The sequence below is a fragment of the Oncorhynchus keta genome, chromosome 27 (assembly GCF_023373465.1).
Source record: "Oncorhynchus keta strain PuntledgeMale-10-30-2019 chromosome 27, Oket_V2, whole genome shotgun sequence".
Taxonomy (NCBI): domain Eukaryota; kingdom Metazoa; phylum Chordata; class Actinopteri; order Salmoniformes; family Salmonidae; genus Oncorhynchus; species Oncorhynchus keta.
Genome location: NC_068447.1, coordinates 36,171,477 through 36,187,649, shown reverse-complemented (window position 1 = coordinate 36,187,649; position 16,173 = coordinate 36,171,477). Strand labels below are relative to the sequence as shown.

Here is a 16,173-nt window from a genome sequence, read left to right as displayed (position 1 = left end):
GGCATGAACTGTAATGCGTATCAGAGTTGAATTGTTCAAGATATACAATAGGAAACAGGTAACGATACTGACCCAATGGCAGAGACCCCTTCAGACCCCTTCCCTTTTTCCACATTTTGTTACGTTACAGCCTTATTCTAATATGGATTAAATAAATACAAATCCTCATCAATCTACACACAATACCCCACAATGAATTCACAATACCCATAATGACATCACAATACCCCATAATGACAAAGCAGAAACGGGTTTTTAGAAATTTTTAAATAATACCTTATTTACATATGTATTCAGACCCTTTGCTATGAGACTCGAAATTGAGCTCAGGTGACTCCTTTTTCCATTGATCATCCTTGAGATGTTTCTACATCTTGATTTGAGTCCACCTGTGGTAAATTCAATTGATTGGACATTATTTGGAAAGGCAAACACCTGTATATATAAGGTCCAACAGTTGACAGTGCATGTCAGAGCAAAAACACAATCAATGAGGTTGAAGGAATTGTCCACAATCCTATACAGGATTGTGTTGATACCCATATCTGGGGAAGGGTACCACAACATTTCTGCAGCATTGAAGGTTCCCAAGAACACAGTGGCCTCCATCATTCTTAAATGGAAGAAGTTTGGAACCACCAAGGCTCTCCCTAGAGCTGGCCGCCCAGCCAAACTGAGCAATCGGGGGAGAAGGGCCTTGGTCAGGGAGGTGACCAGGAAACCGATTGTCACTCTGACAGAGCTCCAGACTTCCTCTGTGGAGATGGGAGAACCTTCCAGAAGGACAACCATCTCTGCAGCACTCTACCAATCAGGCCTTTATGGTAGAGTGGCCAGACCTCAGTAAAAGGCACATGACAGCCCGCTTGAAATATGTCAAAAGGCACCTGAAGGACTGTCAAACAATGAGAAAAAAGATCCTCTGGTCTGATGAAACCTAGAATGAACTCTTTGGCCTGAATGCCACGAGTCACATCTGGAGGAAACCTGGCACCATCCCTACAGTGAAGCATGGGGGTGTCAGCATCATGCCGTGGGGATGTTTTTCAGTGGCAGTGACTGGGAGACTAGTCAGGATGGAGGGAAAGATGAATAGAGCAAAGTACAGAGAGATCCTTGATGAAAACCTGCTCCAGAGCGCTCAGCAACTCAGACTGGGGTGAAGGTTCACCTTCCAACAGGACAACGACCCTAAGCACACAGCCAAGACAACGCAGGATTGGCTTTGGGACAAGTCTCTTAATGTGTCCCAACCAGAGCCTGGACTTGAACCCCAATCGATAATCTCTGGAGAGACCTGAAAATAGCTTTGCAGCGACGCTCCCCATCCAACCTCACAGAGCTTGAGAGGATCTGCAGAGAAAAATGGGAGAAACTCCCCAAATACAGGTGTGCCAAACTTGTAGGGTCATACCCAAGAAGACTTGAGGCTGTAATTGCTGCCAAAGGTTCTTCAAGAAAGTACTGAGGGAAGGGTCTGAATAATTAAACTGTATACAATACTGTAAGTTGTTATGAGTCTCTCTTACTCTTCCTCTATAGATAGATAGACTCACCTACACACTGACATGTCCTGACACTCTATGTACCCTGCTGTGTGTTGGAGGAAGTCCTTTATTTGTACTGTGAACACCCCTCCACACACCATATTTCTGTTGCCTCTTCCACTTTTACCTCTCCTCTCCTCCGCTCCGCTCCTCTTGACTTGATTATTTCCCCCCCTTGGCCTCCTCCGTATACAACCTCTGTCCTTCTCTCTCTCCTCCCACTCTTCGCTTCCTCTCTCCATCCAATTGGCAACAGATTTTCATACGAACATTAAAAAAAATCTGCAGATAAACAATATGCGCCTTTTCCCACCAGAGATGTGTTTCCTTCAAATGGACTTGTTGCGGATAAAAGGCTGTGTGAGATGATGTAGTTACATTTGCAGTTCAATTTAATCGCATTTTCAACTGTACTGGTTGTTTTGTCACAAAAAAAAATGTAGCATTATATAGAGAATGTGTCCACTCTGATATTTGCATGTGCGCTCTAGCCAACAGCTTGCAGATACGGTGCGGATATAGCCTACATTATGAGATTATTCTGGACAAAAGAACGAGGTAATTGTTTTTTGTCAAATGGCAGCCAAGCATCGATCGTCATTTCACCAGAATAAGACCCTCGCTATTTATTGGAAAGGAGCATCAAGCTCATCACTGTGCACTTTCACCACCCTGTGAAGTTTATCATCATTTATTTAATCTGTAGCCTAATACACTGCATGCTTTCCTGGGTCATAGTGGAAGGATCACACAACATATCATTGCGTGACTCCAAGTTTCCCTCGATATGGTGGTTATTATGTTTACAGTGCATTCGGAAAGTATTCAGACCACTTGACTTTTCCCACATTTTGTTAAGTTACAGCCTTATTCTAAAATGGATTCAATATTTTTTTTCCTCATTAATCTACACACAATACCCCATAATGACAAACCAAAAACAGGTTTTTAGAAATGTGTGCAAATATATTAAAAATGTCAAACTGAACTATCACATTTTACAAAAGTATTCAGTATTCAGAAGCATCTTTGGCAGTGATTACAGCCTCGAGTCCTCTTGGGTAAGATACTACAAGCTTGGCACACCTGTATTTGGGGAGTTTCTCCCATTCTTCTCTGCAGATCCTCTCAAGCTCTGTCAGGTTGGATGGGGAGCGTCGCTGCACAGCTATTTTTGATCGCGTTCAAGTCCGGGCTCTGTCTGGGCCACTCAAGGACATTCAGACATCCTGTTAAAAGGTGAACCTTCACCCAGTCTGAGGTCCTGAGCGCTCTGGAGCAGGTTTTCATCAAGGATCTCTCTGTACTTTCCTCCATTCATATTTCCCTCGATCCTGACTAGTCTCCCAGTCCCTGCCGCTGAAAAACATCCCCACAGCATGATGCTGCCACCCTCTTGCTTCACTGCAGCGAAGGTGCCAGGTTTCCTCCAGACATGACGCTTGGCATTCAGGCCAAAGAGTTCAATCTTGGTTTCATCAGAGTTTCTCATGGTCTGACAGTCCTTTAGGTGCCTCTTAGCAAACTACAAGCGGGCTGTCATGTGCCTTTTACTTCGGAGTGGCTTCCGTCTGGTCACTCTACCATCAAGGCCTGATTGGTGGAGTTCTGTAGAGATGGTTGTCCTTCGGGAAGGTTCTCTCATCTCCACACAGGAACTCTGGAGCTCTGTTTAGAGTGACCATCGGGTTCTTGGTTACCTCCCTGACCAAGGCCCTTCTCCCCCGATTGCTCAGTTTATCCAGGGGGCCACATCTAGAAAGGAATGTGTTGGTACCCTACGCCAGATCTGTGCCTCGACACAATCCTGTCTCGGAGCTCTGTGGACAATTCCTTCGACCTCATGGTTTGGATTTTGCTCTGTCATGAACTGTTAACAGTGTAACCTTATATAGACAGATGTGTGCCTTTCCAAATAATGTCCAATTAATTGAATTCACCACAGTTGGACTCCAATCAAGTTGTAGAAACATATCAAGAATGATCCATGAAAACAGGATGCACCTGAGCTCAATTTCGTGTCTCATAGCAAACGATCTGAATACTTATATAAACAAGTTATTTCTGTTTTTTAAATCCATTTTAGAATAAGGCTGTAACGTAACAAAATGTGGAAAAAGGGAAGGGGTTTGAATACTTTCCGATTGCACTGTATATCAATATTTGCACATAAAAGCGTTTCCACTGCCATTCCTCACATATCCCAGTTCATCTCGTGTATTTTTGTTTTGTCCAAACTGACAAATTAGCTGTTTCCATCAGCACTGTCATGACGTTTTTTTTATCCGACATGTACTTTCCTTGCATAAAAAGGTTGGAAACGTGGTTAGTGTCACTCTCCTTATTCACTCCCTGTGTGCTGCTATCGTACTCGGCTCCACGAGGGGGCAAAAAGGGACTTAGCCCCCTCAGTTGAAATTTGGGACAGAGCGTGTCATGGTGTGTGTAGGGGCACTATGGAAAGCCACCGAGGCACAGGGTTTCCGTTAGCCGGTAATTGCCGGCTTTCTAGCCGATAAATAAATGAAAAGCCAATAAATAAAAATATTGCCAGTCAGATTGTTCAGGGATGCCCTGATACTGAGGAGAGAGAGCCTTGGCCTAGGCTACTGTTGTTTGCGAAGATGGAGACCTTTTTTACTGAAGTAAAACAAAAGTTAGAGAGTATGCCTATAGTGAAAAGCCTACATGGCAGGGCTCCAGACTGCAAACATTTGGTCACATTTTTCAACCCTTTGACACCTTCTTGTGGGAGAAAAAAAACTGTACTGATTGCATCGGTGCAGTCCTCATTATCCTCATGATTCCTGTTATGAAAGTGTCTGCCTGCCTGTCCGTGTAACTGTTTTGCTGGGGCCTGTTGCTGTGTAGAGCAGCAAAATAGTTTTCTGATTGTTTAACATAAAATCCAATTGCTGGGAAAACCCAGCTATCCTGTTGTCACAGATTTCACCTTGATGAAGAGAGGATGTTCTCATCTGTCTGTAGGTATACTTTTGATTAACTCTCAATTATGAGCTCAATAGCAACTATTTTACAAAGATATTTGATATTGAGATACGCAACGTGCGATAATGTGCATTGGCCATTGCGAGTGCATAAGCCGCATTGGACAATAGGCTACAACTGCAACGTTTATTTTGCATTAAATGTACTGTTAGATTAATACATGGCTACTATGAGTGGTTATTATCTTTAGAATTAGTGATATAGTTCATGTGTTTTGAGTTTCCACTTACTCATGTGGTGAATTAGCCCTAAATAAATTAGCCTATGATTTCAGAACACATAATGATACAGGAATATTAATCTCTAAACAAAAATATTCTGGAGCCCTATTTTAACAGTAACATTTATTTGTCAAGACAGCTGTGCTTGGCTGCATCTCACTGTAGTGGGATGTAGGATATGTTTTGCTTTGAATTTCCATTGTCATGCCCTGACCTTAAAGATCCTTTTATTTATCTATTTGGTTAGGTCAGGGTGTGACTAGGATGGGCATTCTAGTTTATTTATTTCTAGGTTGGCTTGGTACAGTTCCCAGGACCAAGCAGCGTGCCCAGGAGAAGCAGGTATCCTGGGCTTGGGAGGAGATCCAGGAGTTAAGGACATCCTGGACTTGGGAGGAAGTAATGGCAGGAGAAGAACGCCTGCCATGGAAGCAGGCGGAAGCAGCGAAGGAAGGATATTGACGACACCGGGGTTCGCGGTCACGAAGTAGGCCCAAGAAGCAGCCTCAATAACTTTTTTTGGGGGGGGGGCACGTCGGTCTGCAGTCCGGAGCCTCCAGCGACGGTCTGCAGTCCAGAGCCTCCAGCGACAGTCGGCAGTCCAGAGCCTCCAGCGACAGTCTGCAGTCCAGAGCCTCCAGCGTCGGTCTGCAGTCCGGAGCCTCCAGCGACGGTCTGCAGTCCGGAGCCTCCAGCGTCGGTCTGCAGTCCGGAGCCTCCAGCGACGGTCTGCAGTCCAGAGCCTCCAGTGACAGTCGGCAGTCCAGAGCCTCCAGCGACAGTCGGCAGTCCAGAGCCTCCAGCGTCGGTCTGCAGTCCGGAGCCTCCAGCGTCGGTCTGCAGTCCGGAGCCTCCAGCGTCGGTCTGCAGTCGGGAGCCTCAAGCGACGGTTCCCAGTCCTGTTGATCCATGCCCCGGAGCCTCCAGTGACGATCCATGGGCCGGAGCCTCCAGTGACGATCTATGGGCCAGAGCCTCCAGTGACGATCCATGGGCCGGAGCCTCCAATGACGATCCAAGGGCCGGAGCCTCCAGTGACGATCTATGGTCCAGAGCCCTCCAATGACGGCCCACAATCCACGGTCCAGAGCTTCCGGTGACGATCTACGGTCTGGAGTCCCCGGCGTCGATCCATGGCCCGGAGCTTCCGGCGACAATCCACGGTCCGGTTCCTCTGGCGACGATCCACAGCCCGGTTCCACCGTTGACGATCCACGGTCCGGAGTCTCTGGCGGCGATCCCTGGTCCGGAGTCTCTGGCGGCGATCCCTGGTCCGGAGCTTCTGGCGACGATCCCCGCTCCAGAGTCGTCACCTAAGCTGGCGGATCCGCGAGCGGAGCGGGATCGACGTCCCGCACCGGAACCGCCACCGAGGCTGGATGCCCATCCGGACCCTCCCCTATAGAGTCAGGTTTTGCTGCCGGAGTCCGCACCTTTGAGGTGGGGGGGGGGGCTACTGTCACGCCCTGACCTTAGAGATCCTTTTATTTATCTATTTGGTTAGGTCAGGGTGTGACTAGGGTGGGAATTCTAGTTGATTTATTTCTAGGTTGGCTTGGTATGGTTTCCAATCAGAGGCAGCTGTCTATCGTTGTCTCTGATTGGGGATCATATTTAGGCAGCCCTTTTCCACCTGTTGTGTGTGGGATCTTGATTTTGTATTGTTGCTTTTTAGCCCTACAAAGCTGTACGTTTCGTTCCCTACAAAGCTGTACTTTCTTGTTTTGTGCCGGTTTTGTGCCGGTTATCATAAATAAATAAAAATGATTAACCTGCATCTTGGTCCGACCAGTCTTCTAACAACGATCGTTACATCCATTCACCTTTTGTTTACTGCGTTTGTTTACTGTTCATGTAACCAGCCTAAATATGGATTGTGGCACGATTTTATCGATACAATATTTTATTTACTAGGCCTACCACTTGGTACTGCTGTTTCATTCATTCACCTTCACAGTTGTGTCGGTATTCTAAGCCAAACTACTATTCAGTATTTTTGTTTGCATGCATGAATAACTCGGCTACTACTTTCAGTATTTAGTTTGCATTATTTTGGTAAGACAGCTGTGTGTGCGGCTGCATTCACATAGGCTGTTTGTAGTAGGTGGATTACCCTATCTAGCTTGCAGCCTATATTTCATTACCAAAACGGCCTTGCTTTAGTGTGTAGGGCGATGTCTATTGTGTTGATACAGCGCAGCGGAGATTGGCGCGAAATCTGTAGCCAACCTGTCACTTCAAAAGCACTCAATGATCTTGGAGTCTCTGCATTTGAACTGTATGTTTATTGTGGTTTCGCGTGATATAAGCAGAATTCAATATATACTCAACAAAAATATGAAAATATTCATGCAACATGCAACAATTTCAAAGACTTTACCGAGTTACAGTTCATATAGGAAATCAGCCATTTAAATAAATTCATTCGGACCTAATCTATGGATTTCACATGACTGGGAATTCAGATATGCATCTGTTGGTCACGGATACCTTAAAAATAAAAAGGTAGGGGTGTGAATCAGAAAACCAGTCAGTATCTGGTGTGACCACCATGCAGTGCGACACATCTCCTTCACATAGAGTTGATCAGTCTGTTGATTGTGGCCGGTGGAATGTTGTCCCACTCCTATTTGATTGCTGTGTGAAGTTGCTGGATATTGGTGGGAACTGGAACATGCAGTCGTACACGTCGATCCAGAGCATCACAAACATGCTCGATGGGTGACATGTCTGGTGAGAATGTAGGCCATGGAAGAACTGGGACATTTTCAGCTTCCAGGAATTGTGTACAGGTCCTTGCGACATGGAGCCATGCATTATCATGCTGTGATGGTGGGTGATGAGTGGCACGACAATGGGCCTCGGGATCTCGTCACGGTATCTCTGTGCATTCAAATGACCATCGATAAAATGCAATTGTGTTCGTTGTCCGTAGCTTATGCCTGCCCATAGCATAACCTCACCGCCACCATGGGGCACTCTGTTCACAACGTTCAACGTTGACGTCAGAAAACCGCTCGCCACACAACGCCATGCATGTGGTCTGTGGTTGTGAGGCCGGTTGGACGAACTGCCAAATTCTCTAAAACGACGTTGGAGGTGGGTTATGGTAGAGAAATGAACATTAAATTATTGTGGACATTCCTGCAGTCAGCATGCCAATTGCACGCTCCCTCAAAACTTGAGACATCTTTGGCATTGTGTTGTGTGTTAAAACTGCACATTTTAGAAGGTCCTTTTATTGTCCCCCAGCACAATGTGCACCTGTGTAATGATCATGCTGTTTAATCGACTTCTTGATATGCAACACCTGTCAGGTGGATGGATTATCTTGGCAAAGGAGAAATGCTCACTAACAGGGATGTAAAAACATTTGTGAACAACATGTGAGAGAAATAAGCTTTTTGTGCGTATGAACATTTCTGGGATCTTTTATCTTGTATTTTATTTCAGCTCATGAAACATGAAGCACTTTACATGTTGCCTTTATGTTTTTGTTAAGGATCATTCCAATGCATGAAGCCAAAATAAATGGTGCACCCTCACCGATTTCAACTGCCCCCTCAGTCACTTTATCCTGGCTCCAGATCTGGCTGCTATCCTTGCTTTTCTTCACTCTCTCTGCCCTCCCTTCATCACATTATTCTACTGTAGGTACATGTGTGTATGTGTGTGTGTGAGTGTGCGCACATATGTGTGTATGCGGGAGTGCATGTAACAATATAACATACATACAATTTACTGGTTGCATCAGTGCAGTCCTCATTATCCTCATGATTGGGCCTGCTGCTGTGTCCAGCGAGCCACTCTCGCTCTCTTTTCCCGGAGGGAGAAAATGCTCTGCGAGAAAGTAAAGAAATCTTCCAGAAATCCAAAATCAGCAGCATGTGTGTGGTTAGTGTATGTGTGGTTAGTGTGTGTGTGGTTAGTGTGTGTGTGGTTAGTGTATGTGTGGTTAGTGTGTGTGTGGTTAGTGTATGTGTGGTTAGTGTGTGTGTGGTTAGTGTGTGTGTGGTTAGTGTGTGTGCGGTTAATGTGTGTGTGGTTAGTGTGTGTGTGGTTAGTGTATGTGTGATTAGTGTATGTGTGGTTAGTGTGTGTGTGGTTAGTGTGTGTGTGATTAGTGTGTGTGTGGTTAGTGTTTGTGGGGTTAGTGTGTGTGTGGTTAGTGTGTGTGTGGTTAGTGTGTGTGTGTGTGGTTAGTGTGTGTGTGTGTGGTTAGTGTGTGTGTGGTTAGTGTGTGTGTGGTTAGTGTGTGTGTGTGGGTGGTGTGTGTGTGGTTAGTGTGTGTGTGTGGTTGGTGTTGTGTGTGGTTAGTGTGTGTGAGGTTAGTGTGTGTGGGGTTAGTGTGTGTGTGTGTGGTTAGTGTGTGTGTGTGGTCAGTGTGTGTGTGTGGTTAATGTGTGTGTGGTGTGTGTGTGGTTAGTGTGTGTGTGTGGTTGGTGTTGTGTGTGGTTAGTGTGTGTGTGGTTAGTGTGTGTGTGTGTGGTTGTGTGTGGTTAGTGTGTGTGTGGTTAGTGTGTGTGTGGTTAGTGTGTGTGTGGGTGGTGTGTGTGTGTGGTTAGTGTGTGTGTGGTTAATGTGTGTGTGTTAGTGTGTGTGTGGTTGGTGTGTGTGTGGTTGGTGTGTGTGTGTGGTTGGTGTGTGTGTGTGTGTGTGTGTGGGTGTGTGTGTGGTTGGTGTGTGTGTGGTTAGTGTGTACGTGGTTAGTGTGTGTGTGTGGTTAGTGTGTGTGGTTAGTGTGTGTGATTAGTGTGTGTGGTTAGTGTGTGTGGTTAGTGTGTGTGTGTTAGTGTGTGTGTGGTTAGTGTGTATGTGGTTAGTGTGTGTGTGGTTAGTGTGTGGGGGTTAGTGTGTGTGGGGTTAGTGTATGTGTGGTTAGTGTGTGTGTGGGGGAGGGCTGAGTGGGCCAATAGAGGGGTGCGTTGTCAGAAGACATAATAGCTGTGTTCATTGTGCAGAAGTCAGAGCCCATATGAGCATGTCATTTACTGTTGAAGTTACTGTTGATGTTACTGTTCATGTTAGTTAGGGAGATGCTGCTAGATAGATATCTGTGCGGATGTTGTTATGCAAGGGCTATCTCACTTCCCTTAGAGTCAGACCCCAAGCTGAATAATCATGACTATACTAGAATGATACTTTATAATGGTTGAATAATTGGTGTAGCAGGACTAATACAGTTGAAGTCTGACGTTTACATACACTTAGGAGTCATTAAAACTTGTTTTTCAACCACTCCACAAATTTCTTGTTAACTATAGTTTTGGCAAGTTGGTTAGGACATCTACTTTGAGCACGACACAAGTCATTTTTACAACAATTGTTTACAGACAGATTATTTCACGTATAATTCACTGTATCACAATTCCAGTGGATCAGACATTTACATAGACTAGTTGACTGTTCCTTTAAACATCTTGGAAAATTCCAGGAAATGATGTCAAGGCTTTAGACGCTTCTGATAGGCTAATTGACATCATTTCAGCAATTGGAGGTGTACCTGTGAATGTATTTCAAGGCCTACCTTCAAACTCAGTGCCTCTTTGCTTTCCATGGGAAAATCAAAAGGAATCAGCCAAGACCTCAACAAAAAAAATGGTAGAACTGCACAAGTCTGGCTCATCCTTGGGGGCAATTTCCAAAAGCCTGAAGGTATCACATTCATCTGTACAAACAATAGTAATCAAGTATAAACGCCATGTGACCACGCAGCCATCATGCCGCTCAGGAAAGAGACACGTTCTGTCTCCTAAAGATTAACTTACTTTGGTGCGAAAAGTGCAAATCAATCCCAGAACAACAGCAAAGGACCTTGTGAAGATGCTGGAGGAAACAGGTACAAAAGTATCTATATCCACAGTGAAACGAGTCCTATATCGACATAACCTGAAAGCCCGCTCAGCAAGGAAGTAGCCACTGCTCCAAAACCGCCATAAAAAAAGCCAGACTACGGTTTGCAACTGCACATGGGGACAAGGAGAAAGGTTCTCTGGTCTAGAATAGAACTGCTTGGCCATAATGACCATAATGACCATCGTTATGTTTGGAGGAAAAAGGGGGAGGCTTGCAAACCAAAGAACACCATCCCAACCGTGAAGCACGGGGATGGCAGCATCATGTTGTGGGGGTGCTTTGCTGCAGGAGGGACTGGTGCACTTCACAAAATAGATGGCATCATGAGGTAGGAAAATTATGTGGATATATTGAAGCAACATCTCAAGACATCAGTCAGGAAGTTAAAGCTTGGTCGCAAATGGGTCTTCCAAATGGACAATGACCCCAAGCATACTTCCTAAGTTGTGGCAAAATGGCTTAAGGACAACAAAGTCAATGTATGGGAGTGGCCATCACAAAGCCCTGACATCAAACCTATGGCACATTTGTGGGCAGAACTGAAAAAGCATGTGCGAGCAAGGAGGCCTACAAACCTGACCCATTTACACCAGCTCTGTCTGGAGGAATGGACCAAATTCACCCAAATTTTGTGGGAAGCTTGTGGAAGGCTACCCGAAACATTTGACCCAAGTTAAACAATTTAGAGGCAATGCTATTAAATACTAGTTGAGTGGATGTAAACTTCTGACCCACTGGGAATGTGATGCAAGAAATAAAAGCTGAAATAAATCATTCTCTCTACTATTATTCTGACATTTCACATTCTTAAAATGAAGTGGTGATCCTAACTGACCTAAGACAGGGAATTTTTACTAGAATTAAATGTCAGGAATTGTGAAAAACTGAGTTTAAATGTATTTGGCTAAGGTGCATGTAAACCTCCGACTTCAACTGTATGTCGTGCCAGAGTAAAAAAGTGTTCACACTCAGATTTGGTCTGAATCCTTTCCCTCGTGTTCTGCTCTGTAGGATTCCTGTAACATTTGAATAAAATGCCTTAATATTTATGTGGAAAGCTTTTTCATCAGTACAGAAATAACTGTAAGTACTGTTACCTCTATTTAATCTGTATAAATATGGATGTGCTCTGATCTCAGCTACCACATTCAGCATCATGAAAGCCACTGCTGACAGGTTCTGCTTTAATTGGAACTCTTATCATCAGCCACGCTACACAAACGAGCGCTGCCTCTGCAATGGCTGCATAATTAGAATCCTTAGTCATTTTGAACCTCTTTCATTCTCTCTCAAAGCCACTGTCTCTCTGCAACTGCTTATGCTGATGCACTGATTCCTTTGGGAAACTGTCACACCCAAAGTTTTGGTCAATTCCAGTTGAAGTCAGATGAATTGAAATTCAAGTCATGAATAGAAAATGTATCAATATAGGATGATGCATGACATAGTTCAAATAGAAACGCAACCTTCTTGTCACTCTCCCAGCTTACTGTTACTGGCACTCTCAGTGTCTCTAGTCGCTTGGCTAACTCTTTTCCATAAATACCTCATAGTTATCCGCAATTTCCCCAGCATATTTGAAACTCCACTCGCTCCCTCTAACCCATTTAGCTACTTCTGTATGAGGGACCAGTTTAAAACTACTTTCCTGGTCGGGTATAATTAATCCAGGTGACCTGCTGGATCTTTCAGTGAGCGGCCTCTCCCTGGCCTCTGTATCACACGCAGCGGGGCCCCAATTTGAAATGACTTGGACTGTCACTGTGTGTCTGAGTGGGAGGCCTGCTGTTATCACTCTAATCTATCTCATCCAAGAGCTTTCCTATCTCTGCTCTCTCTCATCTCTGTCACCTCTCTCTCTCATCTCTGTCACCTCTCTCTATCCTCTTCGTTCAGGCATTTAGATTCTGCAGATGGAATTACTCAGATTTTTTTGGTGGAGGAGAATTTAGATTCTAGACTGACTTCAAAAAGCTTATGGATTTTATGTGCACTTGTACTGTATTACGGAGAGTGGTTTAACGTTTTTATAGAAGACTGCAGAAGAGTGGTACAGTGTGGCAGAGTGCAGTGTTGGGTTATATAATCCGTTAGTGTTGGAGTTTTCAGATATAATCCTCCCTCCCTCTCTCTCTTTCTTTTTCTTTCTCATTCCCAAACATTCCCTTGTTCTTTCTATCTCTCTCTCCTTTTCTCTCCATCCATCCACCCACCCACCCACCCACTCCTCTCTCTCTCTCTCTCTCTCTCTCTCTCTCTCTCTCTCTCTCTCTCTCTCTCTCTCTCTCTCTCTCTCTCTCTCTCTCTCTCTGTCTCTCTCTCTGTCTCTCTCTCTCTCTCTCCTCTCTCTCTCTCTCTCTCTCTCTCTCTCTGTCTCTCTCTCTGTCTCTCTCTCTCTCTCTCCCTCTCTCTCCTCTCTGTCTCTCTCTCTCTCTCTCTCTCTCTCTCTCTCTCTCTCTCTCTCTCTCTCTCTCTCTCTCTCTCTCTCTCTCTCTCTCTCTCTCTCTCTCTCTCTCTCTCTCTCTCTCTCTCTCTCTCTCTCTCTCTCTGTGTCTCCTCTCTTTATCACACTCTCTCTGTCTAATATCAGGCCTATTTACTGTGCAGGCCTGTATTTTTGTTCTCTAACTCATGTCCTCTGTCCAGGTTTTTCTTTTGTGGAGTTGGATGCCATCCGTGACCTTTTTCCAGACAGTCAATAGATGATGATGATGATGAGAGGTCAGGGTGGTTGGCTGACTGGATGACTGAGGAACACCATTGTTTGCAGAAGCTCTGTACCTTTGTTGTCCCTTACTCCTGAGTTTGTTAGTCACTTCAGTAGGACAGTCATGTACATTTCAATTCATGATACATTTTGTTCATTTTAATCTCTCTTATTTGTCATTATTCTGTTTACTACCATTGCTGCTTCTTGTGTCTTGCTTTAATTCAATTCAATTGTCTCTCTCTTTCTTCATTTTTGCTCCGTCTCTCTGTCTCTGTCTCTTTTCCTCTCTCTCTGTACATATGTCTTTCTTTTTTAAGTGTCAGGCAGTCACCATCTTACTCAAGCTATCCAATCTCTGCTCCCACAAGCCCTACTGCAGCCAGCCCCTATGCCACCCTCCTCCCCACCAGTCTGACTGTTAACAGCTTCTTCAGCCTCCATCAGTACTGCTGCCCCTCCTCGTCTGCCAAACACTCGCAGCAGGCAAGGTAAGGGCCACCTAAGGGCCTTCAAAAGAACCCCAAGAACCATTTAATACCTCACAACAATCCTTACCTCCTGCAAGACCCTTAGAACCTTAAACAGATCCTTAGTCCACCCCTGGTCACCAACCCTTACTTCAAAGCTTGCCCTCCCTTTCCTCTTCCTACAAAACCCCTTCACTCCCCTGGTTAACCCCCCGGTTACCCGTCACCCTAAGACCCTTACCCTTTACCCAGCCCCTGACCTGTGCAAGAACCCTCCATTGCTGTCACCTCATCGTTGTTTCACCATTTTTCACCGCCTGCTTTGCCTTTCATCATCTGTGGGAATGTGTCACCAGTTCACTCCTGACCCTGGCCTATGCCATACTGCCATGCTGCCTCCTCATCTTTCCTGACTATCAGAGTGTCCTCACTGTTGTCTCCATCTTAACCGCTGTGTCTGAGAGGGGGGTAGAGGGGATGGCCGTCTTTAAAGGCTGAATCAGCAGTTGCTACATACATTTTTGGATGATATGTACCCATGGATTCATGAAGAATATAACTTAATGCCTCATGAGTTTAATTCACTGTCGGACCCCATCAGAACCAATAATTCAATATTTGTTAAAAAAAAAGTAAATGTAAACAAACACTATATAGCCTCAAAACATGGTTAAACTATGATGTTGACATCATGGATGGTCAGTCCTTGCATCCATAGCTCACTTAAAAGGGCCGTTTTAGAGAGAGAGAGAGAGAGAGAGAGAGAGAGAGAGAGAGAGAGAGAGAGAGAGAGAGAGAGAGAGAGAGAGAGAGAGAGAGAGAGAGAGAGAGAGAGAGAGAGAGAGAGAGAGCTGCCCTCACTTAAAGAAGAGAAAAAGCTATATTCTTGAGTGGAGGGTCTGAAGGTAGTCTGAGTCACCACTAAACCCACTGAATCTTCACCTTCTCTCTCTCTCTCAACATGACCCTGTGATGTACTGGAGCAGACACCAGCTTCAGGGCATCATGGTTCAGGACTGCCATCTAGTGGAATATACAGGCCTAGTGTGCAGTCAGTGAGCGCTAGTTAGCATTGTTGCCTGGACAGAGTACTACGGAAATATGACCTAGAATACAGCAGCTGATAGCTAAGAAACACAACATTTTTATTATTTATCATTTTTGACACAGGATATGACATGAACATTTAAGACGGCATCCTGCTCCTCTCTTCTCTCGGTATCATTTCCACTACTGTATGTGTTGATCAGCTTATTCTCACGTATTTATGTCTCATGCCTTTTCTCTTTTTCTTGCTGTTTTTCTCTGTTTCTCTGTGTGTTCGTCTGTCTGTCTGTCTGTCTGCCTCTGTGCCTGTCTCCCTGCCTACTTGTCTGTCTGTCTGTCTGTCTGTTTGTTTGTCTTTCTTCTCTCTGTTTCCTTCCCTTCCTATCTATCTGTCTATCAACCTGTCTCTTTTCCTCTCTGTCTGTCTTTTTACCCATTCCCGTTGGTTCCTCAGAGAGGAGTGCAAGGATGTGCCCTCCCATCAGTTCTGTTGTCCCTCCTCAGGGTGCAGTAGCCCCTCCTCTCGGTAACCATGGGCTTTGATTGGTCTCTTGGCATCAGTCTGGACAACTGATTGGTCTCTTTGTGCCTAACTGGACAGCTCACCCAATCCACCTGAGTCGAACCCTCTGGGGGACTCGTGTTATTTACTGAGAGAAAACTGGAAGCCTCCTCAATACAGTTTAACATATGAATGACTCTGGAGGGAGCCTCATCTGGCTGGATTTAATCTGATCATCTTCAGAGTTGCATGCAAATTCTAGTATTATGATAGTTAGTGATAGTGATTTACCAGATACAGTGCCTTCGGAAAGTATTCAGACCCCTTCATTTTTTCCATATTTTGATACATTACAGCCTTATTCTAAAATGCATTAAATAAATAAAAATCCTCAGAAATCTACACACAATACCCCATAATGACAAGATGAAAACAGGTTTTTAGAAACTTTTGCAGATTTAAATTAAACACCTTATTTACATAAGTATTCAGACCCTTTGCTATGAGACTCGAAATTGAGCTCTGGTATGTCCTGATTCCATTGATCATCCTTGAGATGTTTCTACAACTTGATTTGAGTCCACCTGTGGTAAATTCAATTGATTGGACATGATTTGGAAAGGCACACATCTGTCTATATAAGGTCCCACAGTTGAGAGTGCATGTCAGAGCAAAAACCAAGCCATGAGGTCGAAGGAATTGTCCGTAGAGCTCCGAGACAGGATTGTGTCGAGGCACAGGTCTGAGGAAGGGTACCACAATATTTCTGCAGCATTGAAGGTCCCCAAGAACACAGTGGCCTCCATCATTCTTA

The 16,173-nt window shown here is 44.8% G+C and overlaps 1 protein-coding gene across 1 annotated transcript in view; it reads left to right on the top strand.

Annotated features, from left to right (window-relative positions):
* Positions 1-16,173, top strand: part of LOC118359889 (IQ motif and SEC7 domain-containing protein 2-like) — a 49,000-nt gene that overhangs the window by 12,000 nt on the left and 20,827 nt on the right. Inside the window, 1 exon segment of the mRNA XM_052482589.1 lies at positions 13,661-13,831. Coding sequence (XP_052338549.1) covers positions 13,661-13,831 — 171 coding nt within the window.